The sequence below is a fragment of the Molossus molossus genome, unplaced genomic scaffold (assembly GCF_014108415.1).
Source record: "Molossus molossus isolate mMolMol1 unplaced genomic scaffold, mMolMol1.p scaffold_m16_p_2, whole genome shotgun sequence".
Taxonomy (NCBI): domain Eukaryota; kingdom Metazoa; phylum Chordata; class Mammalia; order Chiroptera; family Molossidae; genus Molossus; species Molossus molossus.
In genome coordinates, this window is record NW_023425355.1 from 131147951 (window position 1) to 131172234 (window position 24284).

General features: G+C 42.6%; 1 protein-coding gene and 1 long non-coding RNA gene across 3 annotated transcripts in view; both read left to right on the plus strand.

Moving 5' to 3' along the window:
• LOC118635588 overlaps positions 1 to 19399 on the plus strand; it is a 39604-nt gene extending 20205 nt beyond the window's left edge. The window contains exon 4 of the long non-coding RNA XR_004960538.1: positions 19301 to 19399. This is a non-coding gene — a long non-coding RNA (uncharacterized LOC118635588). The remainder of the gene's footprint in view (positions 1 to 19300) is intronic.
• Positions 19400 to 20262: 863 nt separating this feature from the next.
• Positions 20263 to 24284, plus strand: part of ACOT9 (acyl-CoA thioesterase 9) — a 34652-nt gene continuing 30630 nt past the window's right edge. For both annotated transcript variants that reach the window (XM_036270211.1, XM_036270212.1), the window contains exon 1: positions 20263 to 20431. In XM_036270211.1, the coding sequence (XP_036126104.1) occupies positions 20412 to 20431 (20 nt within the window). In that variant the 5' untranslated portion in view covers positions 20263 to 20411. The remainder of the gene's footprint in view (positions 20432 to 24284) is intronic.

Sequence of the window (24284 nt, forward strand, 5' to 3'; positions counted from 1 at the left end):
GACTCATTGGTTCATGGGCTGACGCTCTAGCCGCTGAGCCAAACTGGCCAGGGCTCTGGGGAGGGTCTTAACAGAATATTCATTAGGTTTTCAGATGTGTTCTTCCTTCAATATGTTGATTCATCAAAATGTGTGTCTAGAGGGGCCAGGGTTATTTTCTGGTTAGTTTTATTTATTTTTTATAATATTTATTTATTTATTTTTTAATCCTCACCTGAGGACCTTTTTCCATTTTTTGTTCAGATAGAGTGGGAGGGAGGGAGGGAGGGAGGGAGGGAGAGAGAGAGAGAGAGAGAGAGAGAGAGAGAGAGAGAGAGAGAGAGAGAAACATCGACATGAAAGGGACATATTGAGGGACTGCCACCCGCACAACCCCCTGGGGACAAACTGCAACCGAGGTACATGCCCTTAGTGGGAACCAAACCCAGGTCTCTCTGGACCGCAGGCTGATGCTCTAACCGCTGAGCCAAACCGGCCAGGGCTGGTTAGTTTTATTTTATTTTATTTTATGTTATTTTTTGATTTTTATTTATTTATTTTTAATTTTATTTTTGTTACAGATGTTTGTCCTTTTGTTAGTTTTATTTTTAAAGAACATTACTGAAGAGGGGCTGGGGCCAAGGCCGGTCTGCCTAGGAGTCTGGAATGTGTAAACCATTTGCTCCGAAGTGTCCTTGGTTAGGGAAGATAAAACTTCGTGATTTGTTAGCTGACTGTAAATTGCTCAAATTGTTTAATTATTTTGTTTCAGTTTCCCTTATTCCACTTCTCAAGGAATTTCCCTAGCTTCTTACTATCCTGCTTTATTATAAGGAACTTGATCATTGTATCAGTTAGGAATGCTTTTGACTACAGCTAAAAGAATACCCTAACTTAAGTCGTAGAAACTTTAAAAAGCTCTATTAGAAGCTGAGAGGCAGCCAGTTCGAGGGCTAGTTCGGCAATCTACCATGTTATCAAGGATCTGGGCTTTTAAAACCCTTCCACTCTGCCAGTCATCCTCAACTCATCTCATGAACACTGCAAGGCTGCAATAGCTCCAAGCATTATGTCCTCAAATCAGCATCCCAAGCAGGGAGGAAAGGTCAGTAGCAAAAATTATTCTCCTGGTGAGGCTCTGTCTTTATATCTGGGAAGCAACATCTTTTCCTGAATATCCCAGAAGTCTTCCCTTTATGTCTTGAGATAGATAGAAGAGGCAACTAAAGGGGGTCTGCTAGGATCAGTCCTGATAGTGTAGAAAAAGAAGAATCTCAGGGGCCAAAATTAGCAGTGCTCAATCTGGCACTGTATTGGAGCGAGATACCCTGATCCAAGAACTTCAGTAGTTGACTCTTGAGATGGCTGTTTGCATATTGTGGAAATAGATACACCAGTCTCTCTTTATTTAACATTTATTTAAAAAATATATTTATTTAGCCCTGGCCTATTTGGCTCAGCGGTTAGAGTGTCGGCCCACGGACCAGTGAGTTGTGGGGTTTGATTCTGGTCAAGGACACGTACCTCGGTTGTGATTCGTCCCCCTCTCTGGTTGGGGTCGTGCGGGAGGCAGCCACTCAATGTGTCCCTTTCATGTCAATGTTTCTCTCTCTCTCTCCCTCCCACTCTATCTGAGCAAAAATGGAAAAATGTCCTCGGGTGAGGATAAAAAAAAATTATATATTTTTCTTTATTGATTTTTAGAGAAGGGGGAAGGGAGAGGGAGAGATAGACAGAAACATCGATGAGAGAGAACATGAATTGGCTGCCTTCTGCATGCCCCCACTGGGGATCAGGCCCACAACCTGGGCATGTATCCTGACTGGGAATTGAACTGGCGACCTCTTGGTGTATGGGTCGACGCTGAATCACTAAGCCACACTGGCCGGTCTCCTTATTTAACATTTATTTAGACTTCTCATTTGCTTGACAGATTTCTTTGTTTCAGGTGTTGTTGTAGTCTCCATAGTAATTATAGCAAGAGAAAACCAGGCAAAAATCTTTGCCTTTGTGGTACTTAAATTCTAGTAAATGTGTCTTAGCTGAATGCAAGTGATTCCTACTTATCAGTAAATGTTCTGATTATAATTGGGTGTCTCATGGCCCAGAAGCAATCCCACATCTCATTATGAGTTAAGAAATTGATATTCTTATTTCATTTATCAGTCTTTTGGTTGATGTGAGTTCTGCTAGGGACACAGATTCAACTTTAGTGAAGTGACAAATCAAGTTTCTGACTTTTGTATCTAGGGTCAATACCTGAACCAGGGTGAATTCAACAAGGTATTTCAACTCAGTGAGCCAGTGTGGGAGGCAGGAGCCACACAGCTTTCTCTAGTTAATACCCCAAGAGTGCATGTTCCCCCTATTTGGAATATTTAAACTTATTCATATGTGTGAAAGGGATACAAGAAGGAAATATTAAATTATAAGCATTTATTTATTTATTTTTAAGTGCTTCTTTTATTTATTAAATTTTTTTTCTTTATTGATATCAGAAAGAGAGAGGAAGAGAGAGAGAGAGAGAGAGAGAGAGAGAGAGAGAGAGAGAAAGAGTGAGAGAGAGAAACATCGATGAGAGAGAACATTGATTGGCTGCCTCCTGTATGCCCCCCACTGGGGGTCGGGCCCACAACCTGGGCATGTGCCCTGACTGGGAATTGAACCAGCGACCTCTCGGTGTATGGGTCGACTCTCAACCACTGAGTCACACAGGCCGGGCCTCACTGGTTCCATGGTGGACAGGACCAAGGGGTGGATAAGAATAATATGTATGTAAGGATTGAGCCAGTAAATGAGACAGACTCAGATCCACCTAAAAGGATCCAATGAAATAGTTATAAATTCTGAAGCTCAGTGCAAAGAAGTAGAAAATGAGTTTCCTTATTTACTGGCTTGAGATAGAAAAGAGTCCTAGATTAGGAAAGTGAACATTCAGAGATACGGGTCTGAAATGACAGATTCTAAGACATTTTGTTTGCAAAATGTTGAGGAGCCATTTGTTGGTCACCCATTAATTAAGGTAGAACCATGTGTCATTACTTCATAATTTACAAAAGTAAAAATAACTGTAGACTTTGGCAGATGGATTATTATTTTTTTTCCTTTATTGATTTTAGAGAGAGAGGGAGAGGGAGAGAGAGATGGAAACATCGATGAAAGAGATCATTGATTGGCTGCTTTCTGCATGCCCCCCACTGTGGATTGGGCCCACAACCTGGGCATGTGCCCTGACCGGGAATTGAACCCGTGACCTCTTGGTGCATGGGTCGACTCTCAACCACTGAGTCACACAGGCCGGGCCAGATGGATTATTTTGAGCTGAAGGCAATTAAGACCCTGTGGGCTCACGAGAAACTTTTACCTGTCCTTTAAAGAATTTGAATTAGGCCCTGGCCGGTTTGGCTCAGTGGTTAGAGCGTCGGCCTGCGGTCCTGAGAGACCCGGGTTCGGTTCCCGCTAAGGGCGCGTGCCTCGGTTGCAGTTTGTCCCCGGCCCTGGTCGGTTGTGTGGGTGGCGGCCACTCGATGTGTCCCTTTCACATCGATGTTTCTCTCTCTCTCTGTTCCTCTCTCTCCCCCCCACTCTACCTGAACAAAAATGGAAGGATGTCCTCGGGTGAGGATGAAAAAAAAAAAAAAAAAAGAATTTGAATTAGGGGCCTTGCCTGTAATAAGAGATGATGAGAGATAAACTTTTTTTAAACTCATCTATATAGCACGACAAACTATTAATTCCCGAACATCTACTCTTCTTATGGTCCTGCAATGACCCTCTGAGGCCCCAAGATACCTTATCTTTTTTTTTTTATCCTCACCCGAGGACATTTTTTTTTTCCATTTTTTGTTCAGATACAGTGGGAGGGAGAGAGAGAAAGAGAAACATCGACGTGAAAGGGACACATCGAGTGGCTGCCACCCGCACGACCCAACCAGGGCTGGGGACAAACTGCAACCGAGGTACGTGCCCTTAGTGGGAACCAAACCTGGGTCTCTCTGGACCACAGGCCGACGCTTTAACCGCTGAGCCAAACCAGCCAGGGCCCAAGGTACCTTATCTTATCCTCAGCTCAGGATGTATGTATACCTCACTTCCCTTTCTGTCTCGGAACCTCTCATGTCTGTAGGGTCTTTGACTTGCTCATGTATGCAGGGTTCCCACGTGTGCATATGTAATTAAATTTGGTTCTCTTGTTTAAAAAAAAGGTAACTGAAGAATGTATTTGTTCACATGGGGAAACAAACCAGAAAGGGAAAAATATTGGCCAAAGGCCTGGAAAATGCTGAATATGCACATAAGAGGAGAATTTGGGGATTATGATTTGATGCCCTGTGATCAGTAAGTTTCTAGATTTTTTTTTTTTTTTTTTAGCAAGAGAAAGTAACCAAATTTAATACATACGTATGTATGGGAATCCTGCATACATGAGAGGTTTGGAGACTCCACATACAGGAGAGGTTCCGAGATAGAAAGGGTGATTAAGGTATGTATATCAGACATTCTGAGCTAGGGATGAGGTAATGCACCTTAGAGTCTTCAAAGGGTCATTGCAGGATGATAAGAGCAAATGTTTAGTAAATACAAGTTTTCCCTGTCCTATAGGCAAGACCCCTATTCAAGCTCTAGGTAGTTAAATGGAGGGGCAGAAATTTTACTTGAGCCTGCAGCTTCTAGAGTAACCTTTAGCTGAAAACAATCTGTATACCACAGAGGCACATCTTGGGGTGATTCATTATGAACTTCCACAGTTCCCTCCTCTGAAACATCCCTGGAAGTTTCACATTCCAGAATTTGGGTTCGTAGATTGTTCTGTATCTCATTAAACCAGTTTTGAGAGAAGTTTAGTTCAGGTAAACAGTTATAACTCATTTCAGGGGGCAGTGATGTAGGTGGGCTCCCAAAGTTAAGCCTGTGGTGTAAGCATTCATGTTTTTAATAAGAGGCATCTCTATGGATACAAACAAACAAACAAACAAAAACCCCAAAAGTTAATGATTGGAGTATACTGTAATCAGTTTCCAAGTTCTAAAGGCAGGCAGCCAAGAAGATTTCTAGATGTCTGTCTGGGATTATTTTCAGATGGAGTAGAGTCAGGCAATGACAGTCTGATTGAGTCTCCTGGTCTGCAGTTTGAATGTCCCTGGTGATCTTTCTGCGACAAGCATGAAGATTGTCCCTAGATGAGCTGTTGTGATTTCTCTAAATTCTACATCAAGTTGTCCAGCTTTATCTTGCATGGCCTTGGAAAAAGGCTGTTTTAGTTCTCAATGATTCCAAGTCAAAGGATGGGAAAATGAAAATATAAGTTTGGAGGGTTGAAGTCAGATATTTAAGAAAACTAGAAAAATTAAGGATCCAGTTTAGTTTGTAGGTAGGAAAAAAAAAGAAAGAAAAAAACCTCTAAAGACAATGAATACCACTAGAATCTAATATCCATAAAGGTATGTTATAGTTTCTATTAAAACAATTTTTCTCTCTAAAATGACCCTTATTTTTTTAAATAAAAAAATAGCCAAATTAAGACTAATTTATTTTCAAAATAAGTCTAGTTTCAATAAATTTGGTCAGGTTATTTGTAGAAGTCCAGCAAGAATAGTAATTAACCATATAGGCCCTTTTAAGTCTGCCTTGTTGGAAGGAATCTTCAGATCGAACTTAAAAAAGTCTCTCAAAGCCAGAAAAAGTCAAGCCATATACTTGCCATCAGAATTCGCCTGCAATACCTATAGCTTTGGGGTTAATTCCTCTCTTCTTGAGGTCTCCAATGTATCCTACGGTTCTTTCCTTGCATCTCCCAGTAAGCAACCTTTGTTTCTTACCTGGAAAGACTACTGTGAACCATGTAAGAAAGGTACCAGGCTGTTTTCCCAAGGGGCTTTTATTTGCTCCCAAGATCAATCTTAATTCCTTGAAGCTCTCTGATCATGTCTGAGCCTAGGCATGTCTCTCTCAAATATGACATTCTAGTCAAAGCCTTTTAATATAGCTAGTTTCCAATTGTGTCCTTTTACAAAGAGAACAGATTCTTATTGAACTTAATGCAAACATACAGATTGCCATGAAAATAAAAATACTTGCTCATTGGGAGTTTCCAAAGTCTTGTTACTGGACCGAAGGGGTTCGTTTGCCTGCGCGCATCAAAACCCAATAAGACATGAACAGGAATTCACAGCCAAGAAAGTAAGGTTTATGAAGGAGATGGCATTATGACCAGAGACACAGGTAACTCATGCTTAAATACTTGGCTCACTGATGGCTTCTAGGGGATGGATTATATAGGGAAAAGTAATTAATTATGGTGACTAATAGAGTTAGGGTATAGTCTCTGCTGACCAGTTGATCACTGCATCTGGTCCTGATGTCAGCCATAGAGTTGCTCTGTCCAGTTTCACAAGAATTTGTTCTGTGCGAATGTTCTACTTTCCTGGATTTGGAGCTAAAACACAACTGAGGCCAAGATATTATTTTTAACTCTATCTCAGTAGTCAATAGACCCAGGGCCTTGTTCCTGTGACTCCTGGATGCTGACCAGAACCTCATTTTCCTGAGGGCTTAATGATTAAGCAAGGGAGAAGGGAGGTGGGTCAGTCAGGGTACTAGGTGAGAGGCCAATTTGAGTCAAAGGAAAAAAGTAAAGGTCAGATTCAAGAATATAAGGTTTCTGCATTGTTACAGTATGGAGGGATCAATTAGAGAGAAAAAAGTAAATGTTTCAATATTGCTTACAAAGGTGCAAAGAAGAAAAAATTCTAAAGAACTACTTTGAACTATTTTTTAACAACAACAAAAAAGAATAAAAATTCTTTATTCTGGAAAACAAAATATTTTAAAGATCAACATTTCAAATACAAAGTCATAAAATTGTAGCTCTTCTCATCAGTTCATGTGTGATTAATTGTTCTGCTTGAATCCAGTGTTCCCATCAGTTCTTTCAAACTTGCCTGATTACTGAGGATGATAGGGTAAGTGACAATTCCAAGAAGTTTGCAAGGCTGTCCATCAAGTGTCATATGATTTGCTTAGTGAAACGGGCGCCCTGATCATTAGAGATTTTTGAAGGTATACTCCAAGTGGGAAACATTTTCTAACAGTTTCTTTGCATTGTGAGGCTATCAGCCTTATGGCAGGGGAAAACTTTAATTCGTGCAGAAATCATATGCACAATAACAGGAACATATTAATAACCCAAACTAAGTGGCAGTTGAATGAAGTTCAGCCCAAATGTACTACGGTAGATGGAGGAATGCGAAGACTGAAAAGAATGCCAGGGAGCTGGGAAGAATCAAGCAGCTATTTTGACTTTCCCATAACCCTAACTGTAGGTTTCTAGATGATTTTTTATTTCCCAGTTCGGTTCCCCTCACTCTGCAGAATCCCATGATTCTAGCAGTGATTACTGTTAATACACGTCTGGGATCAGGAGCCTAATTCCCCAGATCTACCCACATCATCAGTTTTTCAGGGCAAGCCTGGGGTATAAGACTATGCCCTCTGGTGGAGAAGGACAGCACTCACTGCATGTCTGATAATAGCTATTTAGACAATGCTTGCTAGCCATCACTTGCTAGCCATTTTGATTTTAGAGAAAGTAATGTCTCTAAACCCTGATCTTCTTATCTATAAAATGGAAATAATGGGATAATCCCTATCCTATGGTTGTTGTAAGGATTAAATAATTGAGCAATAAGTGCTCAATACATAATACTGCTATTTCCTCATTTGTTTAATAAATATTATATATTTTTCAACATGCTAGGTACTGAAATAAGTACCTGATACATGGTGCTATTATACTGCTATTTAGTCATTTGGTAAATCCATATTATTTTATAAGTACAGTGTATCAGGCATAAGCTTTTCTGGTTCTACCAATACGACTCTCTTCTCCCTTATGAATTATTTGGACTTCTTTAATGATACCTTCTTTTCAGTGAAAGAGATCATTGTTGGATGCCTTTCTACAACATGCCAGATTCTGGCTGACTATAGGCTGGAAGCGGGTATAAAAATGTGAAAAGTCTTTGCCTCATACAGGCAGGTGGGAGATATGCTGCTCATGATGGGGGCTTTTCCCTTCCCTTCCCTTCCCTTCCCTTCCCTTCCCTTCCCTTCCCTTCCCTTCCCTTCCCTTCCCTTCCCTTCCCTTCCCTTCCCTTCCAGCTTCCCCTTCCCCTTCCCCTTCCCCTCCCTTACCTCCATGGAAGAACCTAGTGTACCAGGGCAGTACTGGGGAAAATTCTGCTGTAATAGGAAAAAAGAATATAGACACAAAGCAACACAGACCACAATGTCCACTCCAGCCTTCTCATGAGAGATCAGATGAAAGTAAGGGACTGCCTTTTCCCAGTTTGTAGGGAAAACCCAGCCCTTTGGACTTCTTCCTCTTTTTAGCTTTCAGTGGGATGTCAGTCATCAAGTTCCTTTTGGATGAGGCAGGCTAGGGGGTACAAAAGGACTGAGGATTTCCTTGGGCTTAAATCCTGCAAGTAAGTAGAAAAGGGAAGAAAAGAAAGCGGTTCTTATTATGGTCCTCCCTCAGAGAGGTTAACCTACAAAAAATCAGACCTTTCTCATTGCCAACATCGATGTGTTCTCACGCATTATAATGCTACAGGGAGTTGCTGTCTCTTTCCCTACTAAATGCCCTCTTCTGTTAAGCTTTTGTAGGAGGTACAGGAATAAGGGTGGGAAGGGGAGGAAAAAACAACCCTTTATGACAATAAGAAAAACAGTTATTTTTAATTTAATAGCATCTTGAAAGCTTTAGATTAATACAAAGATAATAGACCAATTAAATTAAATTTAGTGTGCTGTGGAGGGTAGCTTTTGAGGTTGACATTTATCACAGATTAAGTTGTTCTCCCATACAATAAATCACCCCCTTTTCACTCTGATGGACCCAATCTTAATTGGATGGATTATGAATATGATCTGTAATGCAGGTTCTTTTGTTTTTATATTATGCTTCTGTGAAAGGTTCTTTAAACCCAGTCCAGGTGGTTTTTGAAGGCTGGGTTAGGACCAAACTAGCCTTTGAAGGCGGGAGCATTGCTTACCATTCCTCTCCCTCCATTACTAGCCTGCTCAAAGCTGGTTTCCATCATCCAGTCAATTAAATCATAACTAGATATTGAGAATTAACTATGTACCCAGACTTGAAATTTAAAAGATGACTCCTGCCTTCAAGAAGCTTACTGTTTCATTGGAGTATCATGATAGATACTTCAAATAACTAAAGAAATAATACAATTGTAACAGTGGAGAATTGTAATCCACCCCACCATTTTTTGACATTATTTCTGTAAATGCTGACTCTGACTAATATGTATGTAACTTGTAGGTAAACAGCATGTTTGTATAAGAATCATAGCAACTAATGTCAGAAGATACAGCTCTAGGAGAATTGCTGATCTTCAACTGTAAAACCAGGATGATGAAGACCGGGATGATGCACACCAGACCATCACTTGACTAGTTTCAAAGTCCTTATCAGAATGGACAGTACTGGCCTGCACATAGAGAACTTTTCAACCCCCTCCCCTTGATTTCTTTGTTCTGCTTTCCCTCTCCCTCCTTATAAAAACCTCTGCCTACACTGAGATGTGGAGATGGGCTTTGGACAAGAGTCCCCCATCTTCTCAGGTGACCAGCATCTGAATAAACCTCTTTCCTTTTTCAGCAGCACATGTCTGGCTTTCATGGTGACAGGCAGCTAAACCTTAGTTTCAGTTGTAGTACTTGGCCAGCTTTCATGGGTGCCTTTAATTAAAATAATATACTTAAATTAGCCAGGTATGTATGATAATGTGACACAGAAGGGCAAATAAACATGTTCCCCATTAATTTTTTGAAAACTTTCTTAGCCTCTTTATAAAGGGTTTAGTTATGAAACTGGAAAATTCAATTTGGATAATTTAGTCTCTTTTTCTTTCTTTATTTCTTTTTTTAATCCTCACCCGAGGACATTTTTCCCTTTTTTGTTCAGGTAGAGTGGGAAGGAGAGAGAGGTAGAGAGAGAGAGAGAGAGAGAGAGAGAGAGAGAGAGAGAGAGAGAGATATCGACGAGAAAGGTACACATCGAGTGGCTGCCACCCGCATGACCAACCAGGGCCAGGGACAAACTGCAACCGAGGTACATGCCCTTAGTGGGAACCAAACCTGGGTCTCTCTGGACCATGGGCCGACACTCTAACCACTGAGCCAAACTGGCCAGGGTAGTCTCTTTTTCTTTAAGGGAAGAACTTTCTCAAATCTCACCTCCTCTCTGTGGCTTTCCAGGCCACTATCCAGTGTCTTCACCAAGATTCCTCTAATACTCCATTCCAGCAGAATGCATTATTTAATACTTCCTTTGAGATATTGTGCACATTATTCATTGGAACAGTTATCACAATGCATTTGATTATATTTCTGTTTTTTCTCTATAGGCAGTGAATTCCTAGAGGTCAGGAACTCTCCCTATTTGATCTTCGTAACCTTAGCACCCAGTACAATGTCAGGCATATAGAAGGTGTTCAATAAATAACTTAAGTTACATTAATATATTGGCTCTATTTGTTATTTTTTAAAAAGAATTGAAGATAAAGTTCATTAGAAAAAGTCCTCATATTCATTATCTTTACTTTCTCTACCTCAGATTATAAGAGCCTCTTGGCAAATAAAAGTCATCCTTGGAACTGGTTTGCAGATGATTCTGAAGAGACTGAGAGAGGAGGCATGAGGGAGGGAGCAAGCTCCCTACTGGATGGCGTAAAGTTCAAAGAGAAAGTGGAGAATTAAGACAAATTTGATTGACTTTTAATAAGATCAGGCATAGAAGTATAAGCTTAGGAAAATTGAGGTACAAAAACTCAAGATATAATGTTGTATTGCTGGGTAACAAATTACCACAAATGTAGTAGCTTAAACAACATGTATTTATTACCATGGGTAAGAATCTGGGCATGGCTTAGCTGGGTCTTCTGTTCAAGGTCTCATAAGGCTTCAGTTAAGGTTGACCAGGGCTGAGGTCTCAGCTGAGTCTCGAGGTCCTCTTCTAAGCTCAAGTGATTGTTGGAAGAATTCATTTTCTTGTAGCTGTAGAACTCATGGTGGCTTGCTTCTTCAAGGCCAGCAGAAGACTGTCTCCAGGGAGAGCCCTGTCCCTCTTTTAAGGGCTAACCTGATTAGCTCAGCTCCACCTAGGATGTTCTCTTTTTTTGATTAACTGAAAGTCAAACTGATTATGGGCCTTAATTGTATTTGTAAAATTATATCAGCCTTCACATTTGCCATATACCATAACCCAATCATGGGAGTGACATCCATCATATTCACAGGTCCCACCCATGCTGAAGAAAAGGGACATGGATACCAGGGAGTGGGAATCAAGGGAGCCATCTTGGGATTCTGTCTACCACAAACACTGAATCTAAATAGCACTGTGCCTCCAATAGGAAAGATAGATGAGTCTGGGAACCAAAGTGTGAAAGCAGTAGCAGCCCCAATTACCATCACCCCTAATGACAGGAATAAAGTGAAGAAATAAAATGAAGTCACTATAGTCAAGCTGCTAAATTACTAAAATCAAGTAGGTTGAGGCATGAAGAAACTATTCTATTCTTGTTTTAACTAGCCTGGGAATGTAAACTTTTGAACTTTTCAGTCTTACCTCAGTGACTAAGATATACGTCAAACCTTCATTTGACCCCCTGATTATCCCCTGAAGGCCTCACAGATGCAGGTCACCTGATATCCATTATCTAGACTGCTGGGCATGACCAGACCTCCTGGCACCCATCCTCCAGACCACCTGGCATCCATCCATACCATCTGACTTCTGACTGATAACCATCCTGGACCAATCCTAGGGTGAAGAATGCAAAACTGATTGTCAAGAATGTACTTTTTACCATTGGAATTCTTAACTTGACTTTCTTCTTTGAACACTTCTGGGTTTTTGCCTACTTGTGTTTCTGGTCTGCAAACTCGTTAAGACCTGAATAAATCTTTATCATTTGTTTCTATCCAAAGCCCCCAGACTCTTTGAGTTCATTTGACTGACCCATTGTGGGACTTTATGCTTCCTGAATCTGCAACTTTGGGCTCTGCAGAATTTGAGGTTCTGTTCACAAAGGGTCACACTCTTACCAATGGACATAGTGAGGGTCATTGAACTACAAGTATGGCTATTGCCAGGGCTTTGGGCTCCTGTGGCCAGGGAGTCGCCATCTTGGCAGGGATAATTGCCCTCAATCAGTAGGATGAGGTAAGGCTGCTGTTACACAGTGTGGCAGAGAGGGATGTGTGTGGATCTCAGGCTGGGGCATGTGTGTGTATTTATATATTTATTATATTTATAAAAAATTTTGGTGGATATGATAGGCAAAATAAAGGCCTCTCAGATGTTCCCATCCTAATGAGGAAAAAAGGGGAACATCTGTAATACTTTATACAATAAAAATAAATATTAAAAAAAATGTCCCTGTCCTAATATCAGGAACCTGTCAATATCTTAAGTTACATGGCAAAGGGGAATTAAGGTTGCAGATGGAATTAAGGTTGCTAATCAGCTGACTTTAAAGTAGGGAGATTATGCTGGTGGGCTGAGTGTAATCACATGAATCATTAAAAGTGGAAGAGAGAGGGTCAGAGAGTCAGAGGGAGAGGTGAAGAAAGGCGCAGAGAGATGTGACATTGCTGGCTTTGAAGAAAGTGGAAGCAGGCCATGAGCGAGGGAGTGGACTCTCCCCTAGAGCATTCAGGAAAGAACAGAGCTCTGCTGACACTTTGATTTTAGCCCCATGAGACCCATGTCAGACTTTGACCTCCAGAACTGTAAGATATAAATCTGTATAGTTTTAAGCCACTAAGTTTGCAGTAATTTGTTACAAGTGGCAATAGGAAACTAATAGAGTGGGTGAGAAAAGAACTATCCAAGTCACACTGTCCAGCACCAATTCACTCTTGCTGTGTCAGGGGTACTTTGCATATTCCTCTATTAGAATTAATGTCATTAAATGAAAGTGATTTGTTTCCACATTCTTTTCTCTCTCTTAGGCTGTTTTCTTCTTCTGGTCCAGGACTGTGCCTTATTCATCTCTGTAGTCGTAGTCTCTCAAATGTCACTGAATCTCTGTGTGTGTCTGTGGTGGTGACAGAGGAAGTGGGAGGCATGAGGGGAGGAGGCTCAATGGTGGTGGCATCAGCATTTGAGAGGGGAAGTCCAAGGACCTGTGGGGGGTTGAATCCAGTTGACATTAGTTCTTTGCGGTGTGGACTGGCCAGGTTTGGAATGCTGAGACTCTGTGGGTAGGCTGCAGGCTCAGAGAGGCAGTGCCACAAGCAACTTGATCATGGTTCAGGAATGATTCAACAGAATTCTTTTTTTTTTTTTAATCCTCACCTGAGGACATTTTTGTTTTGTTTTGTTTTTTGTTCAGATAGAGTGGGAAGGAGAGAGAGGGAGAGAGAGAGAGAGAGAGAAAGAGAGAGAGAGAGAGAGAGAGAGAGAGAGAGAGAGACATCGACGTGAAAGGGACACATTGAGTGGCTGCCACCCGCACGACCCAACCAGGGCCGAGGACAAACTGCAACCACGGTACATGCCTTTAGCAGGAACCGAACCCGGGTCTCTCTGGACCGCAGGCCAACACTCTAACTGCTGAGCCAAACCAGCCAGGGCTGATTCAACAGAATTCTGAGCCTCCTGAATGTGCCCCATCAACAGTGAACCCCTCTAATTCCCTGCCACCCACGTCACCACCTGCCACCCACAGTGTTGCTCAACTCTTCTAGTTAGAAATGGAGCAGCTCCAATCACCAAAGTATCAAATTTGGGCTTCCTAGGAGTGACACTTTCTCTAGTTTTCCAACATTGACCTTTGTATTTTGAAGGGCCCTGAATGTGCAATTCACAAGCAAACCCAGACTCTGGTAGGCTTTGCTTGAGACATGTATTCCAGTCCATTAGAGCAGATTGCTCAGTGTGCGGGGTGTGTGTAACTTATATCTCTAGATCTCTATCTATTACTTCAGAGAAATTTTGCAGGAATTTCCAGGGCCATGGTGAGGGAGATGGAGGAGCTGAGCAGTGCATGGGGAGTGAGGAATTGTGGGTCATAGTAGGAACGGAAGTCAAGGGAGGAATGGCCACTTTGAAGAGACTTCGTAGGAGTAAAAGGAGGATCTTTCCTCCTTCCAGGCTTGGCTTCTGCAACTCCATAGATGAGGCCAAACAGAAACCATATGTGGTGTACCAAGCAATGTGCTAATGAGTTATCTGTAAAAACTAACAAGGCAGTATAACAATCCCATAAATATGCATAAAGATAAACCAGCTAGAATCATGTCAGTACTTCTTAAAGTAAACTAATACTACTGGTATCACTCTATTTCTTAAAATGTTTTTTTTTTTTAAATTGATTTGAGAGAGAGAGAGAGAGAGAGAGAGAGAGAGAGAGAGAGAGAGAGAGACGGAGGGAAGGAGAGGGAAACACTGATGAGAGAGAAGCATCAATCGGCTGCCTCCTGCATGCTCTCTGCTGGGGATCAAACCCACAACCTGGGCATGTGCCCTGACAGGGAATCAAACCAGCAACCTCTCTGTGGATGGGACAATACTCAACCAACTGAGCCACACTGGCCAGGGCTCACTCTATTTTTGTGCAGCCCCTTCTCCAGATAGCACAAAATACAAATTTACACCTGAAAGAATGCTATGTAAATTCAAACAACCATCATAATTTTAGCATCTATAAGATATACAAATTCTCATTGTAAAGTAAATTTCAAAAGCTTGTGTGGACTCTGAAGCATGAGCTTTTGCAGAGATGGTGAAGTATGTTTACACTTTGTTCCCTGCATACTGGTGCAGCTGTGATAGTATTGGAGGTACTTGTTGGTTTTCCTTGGGCTGAGAAACAGCAGGGTTTGTACACTGGTCCAGCTGAACAGGCTGCCCTGGAGTCTGAAGGGAGGCTTCATTTCCAGCTGGGATGGTAGCAGTTGGGGTGGTGTGAAAAAACAATGATGGACAGTCGGTGGGCAAGAGAATGGGGAGAAATAGGATGCAGAGTGAGGAATAAATGGAAAAGAACCACATTTGTTGGAGAAACTGGTTTAAATGGGAAGGAGGGTGGGCACGGCAAGGTGAAGAATGATTGCAAAGTTAGGTGTGGATAGGGGAAACGGCCATTGAAATTTTACCATTTAAGCCCTATTTTATTGAAAGAGACATCTTTATTGAAGATGACAACCTGAAATGCAGATGTCCTATCCTAAAGAGGACCTGTGATCCCTTGTCACTAATAGTATGACATGTTTTGAATATTTGCCATTTTTGAGCAAGAGGAAATTGTCAGAGGAAAAAGAACATTGCTGAAGACACAAACCTTTCAGCACTTGGATTTTAGGAGCTGTCATAAAAATGGAGCTTAGGCCCTGGCCGGTTTGGCTCAGTGGTTAGAGTGTTGGCCTGCGGTCTGGAGAGACTCGGGTTCGGTTCCCGCTAAGGGCACGTACCTCGGTTGCAGTTTGTCCCCGGCCCCGGTTAGGTCGTGTGGGTGGCAGCCACTCGATGTGTCCCTTTCACATCGATGTTTCTCTCTCTCTCTCTCCCCCCTCCCACTCCATCTGAACAAAATATCAAAAAATGTCCTCGGGTGAGGATAAAAAAAAAAGTGGAGCTTAGGAAGGTAGGGAAAGTGATAAAAATTACTGCCATATCAAAATCACGTAGCCTGGGTTTTGCCTCTGTTGGAGCAAGTGTACGGTAAAATACTAAGGATTCATGTAACAGCTCACTGGTCTTTCCAGTTATTTTCTTTACGGTTTAGAGGGAAAATACCTTTCCATTGTTTCCTTCTCCCCCCTCCCAACTTTATTCTATGTCCTTTTGTATAATCTCTATAATTGGGAAATAAGATAATTTTTTAAAAGTGGTTTTTCTGCCTGGCTGGTGTGGCTCAGTGGATTGAGTGACATCCCATGGACTGAGAGGTCCTGGCTTGATTGCTGGTCAGGGCACATGCCTGGGTTTCAGGCTTGATCCCCAGTAGGGGGCGTGCAAGAGGCAGCCTATCAATGTTTCTCACATCGATGTCTCTCTCTAAAAAAAGAATTAATAAAAACATATTTAAAAATAAATAAAACAAAAGTGGTTTCTCTTTCTTTTTAAAAATTTATTATTTTTTGTTGAAAGTATTACAGATGTCCCCCTTTTTTCCCCATTGACCCCCTCTTCCCACTCCCATCCCCTCCTGCCTTTTCTCTTTCTTTAAAAAAAATTTTTTTCTTTATTGATTTTAGAGAGAGAGGAAGAGAGGGGGAGAGAGAGATAGTAACATCTATGAGAGAGAACATCGATTGGCCGCCTCCTGCATGCCCCCCACTGGGGATCGGGCCCACAACCTGGGCATGTGCCCTGACCAGGAATTGAACTGGTGACCTATTAGTGCATGGGTTGACGCTCAACCACTGAGCCACACCAGCTGGGCCCTTTTCTCTTTCTTTCTTTTTCTTTTTTATTTTTTTCATTTTATCTTCAGGTAGAGTGGGAGGGAGAGAGGAAGGAAGAGAGAGAGAAATATCAAAGTGAGAGACACATTGAGTGGTTGCCACCCACACGATCCCAACCGAGGCCGGGGACAAACTGCAACTGAGGTATGTGCCCTTAGCGGGAACCGAACCCTGGCCTCTCTGGTCTGTGGGATGACGCTCTAACTGCTGAGCCAAACTGGCCAAGGCCCCTTTCTCTTTCTTAACGCAATTGTAGCATGAGCCAATTTGTTTGAAAGTTGATGACATAGTTTTCCAAGAACATTTCTTATCTGAGTTAAATATCCAAAAGTATATGTGGTTCAGCAGCCCAAGGTAAGATGGTTACTAGATACTTTTTACTCATAATTTTAAATGGAACTGACAACATGTATTGTTAAGTTTTATTTGATTTTATTCTTCTACTTGTTGTAATGACATTGATAATCTCTCATATCTGTTCAAGTATCCTTAGGTGCCTTTTATTTTATTTTAATGATACATTTGATGCCAGCTCTGTTATCCTGGCACCATATCAGAATAGAACCAATGGAACATAACAGGAAACACTAACGGTGCGGTGGAGAATCTGTTACTTAAGGACAGTGGTTCTCACCACTCTACTACTGTTGCATGTTTCCTGCTCTGATTTTGTGACCACTTTGTCTTCTAATCCCTGCTACCAAACTTTGGTATAGAGTATGTGCTTTACAACACCACCACCAGACACAGAAATCAGGATTGCTAAGCTGTTTTAAGAATTTTATTCATGCTACCAGTTGAAATAATCTTAGAGACGTGGATGAATGCTGTGCTGGCTACGTTTTAGCTGAGGTTCCCGGAGGTTAGAACTGAGATATATGAGCTAAGTGATGAGATCATGTTTTCTCTCTTTCAATAACATCTGCGGTGGACATTATAAGATTGGTTGCTTGGTACTCCTTTTTCTAAAAGTGCGCCACGTCTCCATCTGAGTGGCTACTTATGGAAATAGCCATGTTAGTGGATTCTGATCTGGCCCTGGGTCTGGGTGATGGGGCTCCTGATAAGACAAATGAGCCAATCATAAGACCTTTCCCTCCTGCCACAGTCAACCAGTCCAGGGAGGTGTACCTATCTCATTTTGGCCAATGACTTTCTTCTCAGGACTTTTTGCACTTGGGATGCAGATTTTTGGGTCAATCTCTATGCATATGGCTGTGGTTGTAAGATGTAAAGGTCAGGAACTTCTTTTGTCACATCTGTTACTTAAGGACAGTGATTCACACATGCACACACACAATGAAGCCAGTGCGCAAAAGAAAGCAAAGAAAAGCATTGGAGAAAGGGCATCTTCATGGCATTGAGTCCCTGCTTCCAGCTGTTCCAATCCAAATTGATACTGTTTATACACTGATGAGAATGTGTCTGGCTGGAAGGTGATTTGATTGCACAAAAATTATAAGCTTTCCCACCCCATTATTATGCCATCTATGTAACCTGGAAAATTCTCTTGATCTTAATGTTTCTCCCTGAACCTCCCATTGCCTAAACCTAAAATAAAAGTTCAAATAAAAACAAGAAAACCGCCCTGGCCTGTTTGGCTCAGCGGTTAGAGCATCCGCCTGCGGTCCTGAGAGACCTGGGTTCGGTTTCCGCTAAGGGCGCGTACCTCGGTTGCAGTTTGTCCCCGGCCCTGGTCGGTTGTGCGGGTGGCAGCCACTCGATGAGTTCCTTTCACATCGATGTTTCTCTCTCTCTCTCTGTTCCTCTCTCTCCCTCCCACTCTACCTGAACAAAAAATGGAAAAATGTCCTCGGGTGAGGATAAAAAAAACAAACAACAAAAAAAACACAAACAAAACAAAACAAAAAACCAAGAAAACCAAAGAATATAATTCAATAAAATATTTATTGCACTGTGTTAGGTGTGGTGGAGTATAAAGAAGTATAGCTGACACAAAGCAAAACCAAACCATCACTGAAAAGGTACAGACAATACGAACACAAATAAAGGAGACATCCCTGCAGGCCAAAAGGAGAATCTTCTGGATGTGGGACTGATTAAAGGGAAAGTGAGGTGGAGAGGAAAGAGAAAGCCAAAGACCATGTTCCACTTATCATTTCTGAAATGATTTACTATTTTTTATTTTTTAAAGAGCTACTTCCTGAAGTAGTGCCAAACTTAGTTTCAAAATTAAATTGTTTAATTCATTTTTGGCAAACTTTTATTTTTATTTACTTATTTTGTATTACAATTTTTAATGTTGACATAATTTCATAATTTATGAAATGACTTTTTAAAAAGCCAGCTTAGCCTGGCCAGTGTAGTTCAGTGGTTAGAGCGTTGGCCCAAGGACCAAAGGGCATGGGTTCAATTCCCAGCCAAGAGCAGGTACCTGGGTTGCAAGTTTGATCCCCACCCTGGTCAGGGTGCATGTGGAAGGCAATCAATCTATGTCACATCATGTTTCTCTCTTTCTCTAGCCCCTCCTCCTTCCCTTCTTTCCACTCTCTCTAAAAATCAATGGAAAAAATATCCTCAGGTGGGGATTAACAAACAAATTAAAAAAGACAGCTTAATTAAAATCGGCACATTTTTGTTAAACATGAGTTATCGAGAGAAGTACACAATATGGACCCTGTCTTCTAGGAAATTACTATCTTCTCGAAAGATCTCCTAGCATTACCTTGTTTCATTTCCTCTTTAGACCGTTTTACCATGTTTGAAATGTTATTTGCTAACTTGCTTGCTGACTTGTTTTCCTTTCCTGCAAGATAAGCCCCCGGAAAGGCAGGAATTTTTATCTGTTTTGTTGCATCCCCAGCATCTGCAAGGACGCCTGGCTCGCTGCAAACAGCTCAATAAGAATTCGTTGAATGAAATGGAGAATAAGGCCCTAGGACAAAATTATCTTAACGCTGTGACCTTGAATTTCTTTGGGCCTGCCAAGATCTCCAACTTTTCAACACTAGAGGGCAGGCCGAGATTAGAAAAGGAACAGCTTTTGCCCCTTTAGGTGAGTGGTTCTCAGCCTTTGCTTTTTTTTTTTAGTTTTTTTTATCCTCACCCGAGGACATTTTTCTATATTTTGTTCAGATAGAGCGGGAGGGAGAGGGAGGAAGAGAGAGAGAGAAACATCGACGTGAAGGGACACATCGAGTGGCTGCCACCCGCACGACCAACCAGGGCCGGGGACAAACTGCAACCGAGGTACGTGCCCTTAGCGGGAACTGAACCCGGGTCTCTCTGTACCACAGGCCGACGTTCCAACCGCTGAGCCAAACCGGCCAGGGCGGCCTTTGCTTTCTTTAGCATCACCTGGGGCGCCTTCAGACATCCTGAAGACCAGGCCACATCCCTGACTGACTAAATCAAGAGTCTCCACAGCGTGGGGCCTAGGAATCAGTAGTTTGGAAAACTGCCCAGAAGATGCCAACGTACAGCTAAAGGCAAGAATCATGGACCAGGAGCCGAGGCGCGGTAAAGTCGCGTGGCCTTCAGCGAAGAGGGATAACGGCGACCAGCTCTAAGGACATGGCCGCAATTCGCCCCATGTCACACCCTGGTCTCGCTCTGTGGCGCATTGAGTCATCAAAGGCGGGGTTAGGCCGGCCCCTTGATTAGTAAAGCGCTGCGCGAGGCTGATTGAGTGGGAAGTTCCACGGAGACGGACTCCGGTTTCCCGCCAATGAGCTGAGCTGCAGGCTTAGCGTGATCCCGCCCCCAGGCAGCGAGGCCCCGCCCCCAGGCAACGGGAGTGGAGGGGTCCACCCCCAGGCGGCCTGGCTGCCGGGGTGCGGTCCCGAGAAGCGAGTTCTGGTCCCGCTCTGGCGCTTGCTGTCGCACTTGCGCGTACTCGCCACCGCTGCTACTTCTCTCCGCCGACCGGCGCGTGGGGTCCGGGGGTCCGGTCACGCGCGCAGCGGCAGAGCGCGATGAGGCGTGTGGGGCTTCGGTAAGTAGCTGGGGGGCGCCTGCGCCTGGCCCCTGCGCTGCTCGCGGGCCAGGGCGGAAGGACAGGGCTGGCGGCGGGCGGGACTAACGCGTGGGCATTTGGGCAGAAAGTGAGGCCGGGTGGGAAGGGCGCCCACCTGCCGCGACCGCGCCGGGCCCCGCCTCGGGTGGGGCACTGAGCCGCCCACTTGAGCGTCTCCTGGCTTTGAGTGCGATATTGAAAGCGAAGCGGCACTTCAAGGGAGGAAGTTGGGTGTTCCCTGAAATTCCTTTACGTGTGCTCATCAAGGGTGTAGCTTGGGGGTAGCCCGTTGTCAGAAAGCGGGTGTTTGGAATTACATATTACTGTCTCAGACCTTTGCCCTCATTTGGAGAACGTTTTTTAGGGTTAAGTACCTGGCCCACTTGGACTCAGACTTAAGTGTGTTATAGTGTGTGTGTGTGTGTGCGCGCGCGCGCGCGCGCGCGCAGAGACTGGGCTCTCATGACTAGGACGAGGATCCCTGGTACTGATCTGAACTTTACCTTTAATGCACAGCAAGGCAAGAGTGGAGGACTTTGATTGGGTCACATGTACGAAGAGGATGCTATTTTATATATGTCATCAACCCAGCTTGCCCAGTTAAAGCTTAAGGCTTTAGATTCCAGGGCATGGCTGGCCCTCTCCCAAACCCTTTCACTGGAGCACTCCAGCTGTTCCAAGTTCTTTCTGCCTTGCTGCTCCCAGGGGGCTCCCCACTATTCTGGCTTCTGGAATCATCCTGCTACAAGGTGCCCCAGCCCCTCTGGTGTGGACCATAGTGGTTCTGACACTGATCCCTATCAATTCTCTTGGGAATCCTGGTTGTCTCATGTTCCTGTGGACCTTGCTATTGGTTGAAAAAAGTTTTCTGTGTGTGTGTCTCTCTTGTCTATAGCACTTAAAAAGTAATAAAAACGGTTAAAAAAAAATAAACTGTTACACTATTTGAAGACAGGTTGAAAGCTTAAAAGGAGGACCACAGTTGACTCGAGCTTGCATTCGACATGATGTGAAAGGCCCTTTACAAGCTCCACAGTCTTGCCTCTGTGCCTTCTCCCAGGAAACCTTGATCTCCTCTCCCCCAATTTGGAAGTCCTCTTTCTTTGCACTGAACGCCCATAAGCTTGCATTCCTATCTTGTGAGTCCTATTGAACCGTAAGAAGGTACTCTCTTAGTGTCTAATGAGAGAGAGTTCATCAGTGAATACGGACTGAGATGATTAGGTTATTTGATTGGTGGGCAATCTTTGGAGCTTTTTTTCTTTCCTCTCACAAAAGAGCCACCTGACTTTGTTTAGTCTCTAAATTTAGACATTCCTTCAGAGTGGAGGGCATGAGTGGCATTGTTATTGTATTGAAACATCTTCCCAGATACCCACCCTAAGCTTGGGACCCAGAACAGAGCCAGGACACTTATGTTCACATCTTTAGGTGACTTCTGTGACTCCCTAAGCAAGCCATGGAGAGTTTGGGCTCCTTGGTGTCTTTTCACCGGAAAGGTTCAGTCGGGGAGTGCTAGGTCCTGAGTGTCCCTAAAGCCTCTTGACAGTTTCTTTTAAAGGCCTAGGGGTTTTGCTCTAAAACTCCTGAAGGCTTATCAGGGAATAAGCTACCCAGGTGTTGAGTAGTGATCAAATCATTCTCCCTCTCCCTCCACCTCACTACTGCATATATAAAGGGAAATAGCTGAAATTGTGAAAAGAGCAACTGTGTGTGTGTGTGTGTGTGTGTGTGTGTGTACTCATGTACATACGTATGTATGGGAGTAAGATCGGAAGAACTGGGGTCTATCTAGTTGACTGGCACTGGGAAAAGGCATCTAATTTCTTTGGACCTCAGGTTATTCAGGGGGTTGGTCTGAATCAGAATTTTTATATATAAGGGTTTATGGGAGTGTCAAAAGAGGGTGGTCTGTGAACCTTCTGAAATAATATATACCATTTTTATATGCCAGTTTTCATCAGATTATCAGTAGACAGGATACTAAATTGAAAGTTATCATAAACTGAATGTTCACAGAGTAATATAAATTTGTTATACCAATATATGATTAGTAGTCAACAATTTTTTAAAAAAAGTGTTCAGATTATGCCTTTGTTCTGTTACAGGGATATCTTTCCAAATTTCTTAAGTATGCAAAGAATAGGACTGCAGGACCACAGTTTTCCAAATAATTTGGCACAAGTGTTTCTCTGTATTCATCAACTCTCTTTACTATCTCCATTTGATTCACTATTCAGAGATGGCCCGCCATGATGTATAGCTTATGCTTTCTAAATTTCTGGTCCTTTTTTACTTTTAGGGGATACTTTGTGGAAGCATGACTTTTTGTAATAGTAATGGCTGATTTTTTTTTTTTTTTGAGGACTTGTCAGTATATCAGGCATGCTTCTAAGGGTTTAACAGGTATTAACTTCTTTATCTTTATGACAGTCCTATGGGATAGGTATTGTCATTATCCCCATTTTACAGATGAAGAAACTGAAGCTCAGAGAGGTTAGGTAACTTGCCCAAGGTCACTCAGTTAACCAACAGTGTATTCAGGCTTGTAACCTCTGTACTATACTGCCTCTTACTCAGGCAGGATGGGATGGTTTTCATCACTCTTCAGAAAGTGCTGCTTCTTAGGGTAACAAACAAAAATGCTTGTGTATATCTGTATTTACCCAAATATGTGAGATGGTTATGTACCTCCTGTTAGTTTGTGATGAGTATTCAAAATATTTAGTGACTCAAAGTCAGGTCTCATTTGTTATATTGGGAGCATCTACTGCAGTTATTATAACTGAAAATTAATATATTGAGGGCATGATTTTTTTGCTCTTTCAGCTAATAGTACCAATGAAAAATATTGTAACTGAAACCAAGTTTTGGCTGCTTGCCACCACGAAAGCCAAACTTGTGAGACAGGTGCTAATGAAAAAGGAATGAGGTTTATTTAAGTGTTGGCCACCTGAGAAGATCGGGGACTCTTGTCCAAAGCCCATCTTCCCTCCTCAGTGCAGGCAGAGATTTTTATAAGGAGGGAGAGGGAAAGCAGAACAAAGAGATCAAGGGGGGGAGGTGAAAAGTTCTCTGTGTGCAGACCAACACAGTCTATTCTGTTGAAGTGATGGTCTGGTGTGCATCATCCTGGTTGTCATCATCCTGGTTTTATGGTTGAAGGTCGCCAATTCTCCTAGAGCTTGATGACTGAAGGTTGGAGTCTATATCTTCTGAAGTTAGTTGTTAGGATTATTTTTTTTTAATTTTTTTATTTATGTACATTTTATTGTGTAACATATAACACCAAAGAGTAATCTTTAAGAATGTTTTTGGTGTAAACAGAACACAACACTATATATTCATGTTTCTTTTTCTTTTTCTTTTTTTAGTTGTTAGGATTCTTACACAAACATGCTGTTTACCTATAAGCTACATATTAGTCAGAGTCAGCATTTACAGAAACAGTGTCAAAAGAATGGTGGGGTGGGTTATAATTCTGCATTGTTACAATATTAGTTTTTTCCAGTGTGCTTTTTATTTTTATTTTTTTTTATCCTCACCCGAGGCTATTTTTACATGGAGTGGGGGAGGGGGGAGAGAGAGACAGAGAGAGAGAGAGAGAGAGAGAGAGAGAGAGAGAAACATCTATGTGAGAGAGACACATCGATTGGTTGCCACTCGCACAACCCCAACTGAGGTCAGGGACTAACTGCAACTGAGGTATGTGCCCTTGGCTGGAATCGAACCTGGGACTCCACGGTCCTAACCGCTGAACAAAACCAGCCAGGGCATTTTCCATTGTGCTTTTAAAAACCCGATACAGCCCTGGCCAGTTTGGCTCAGCGGT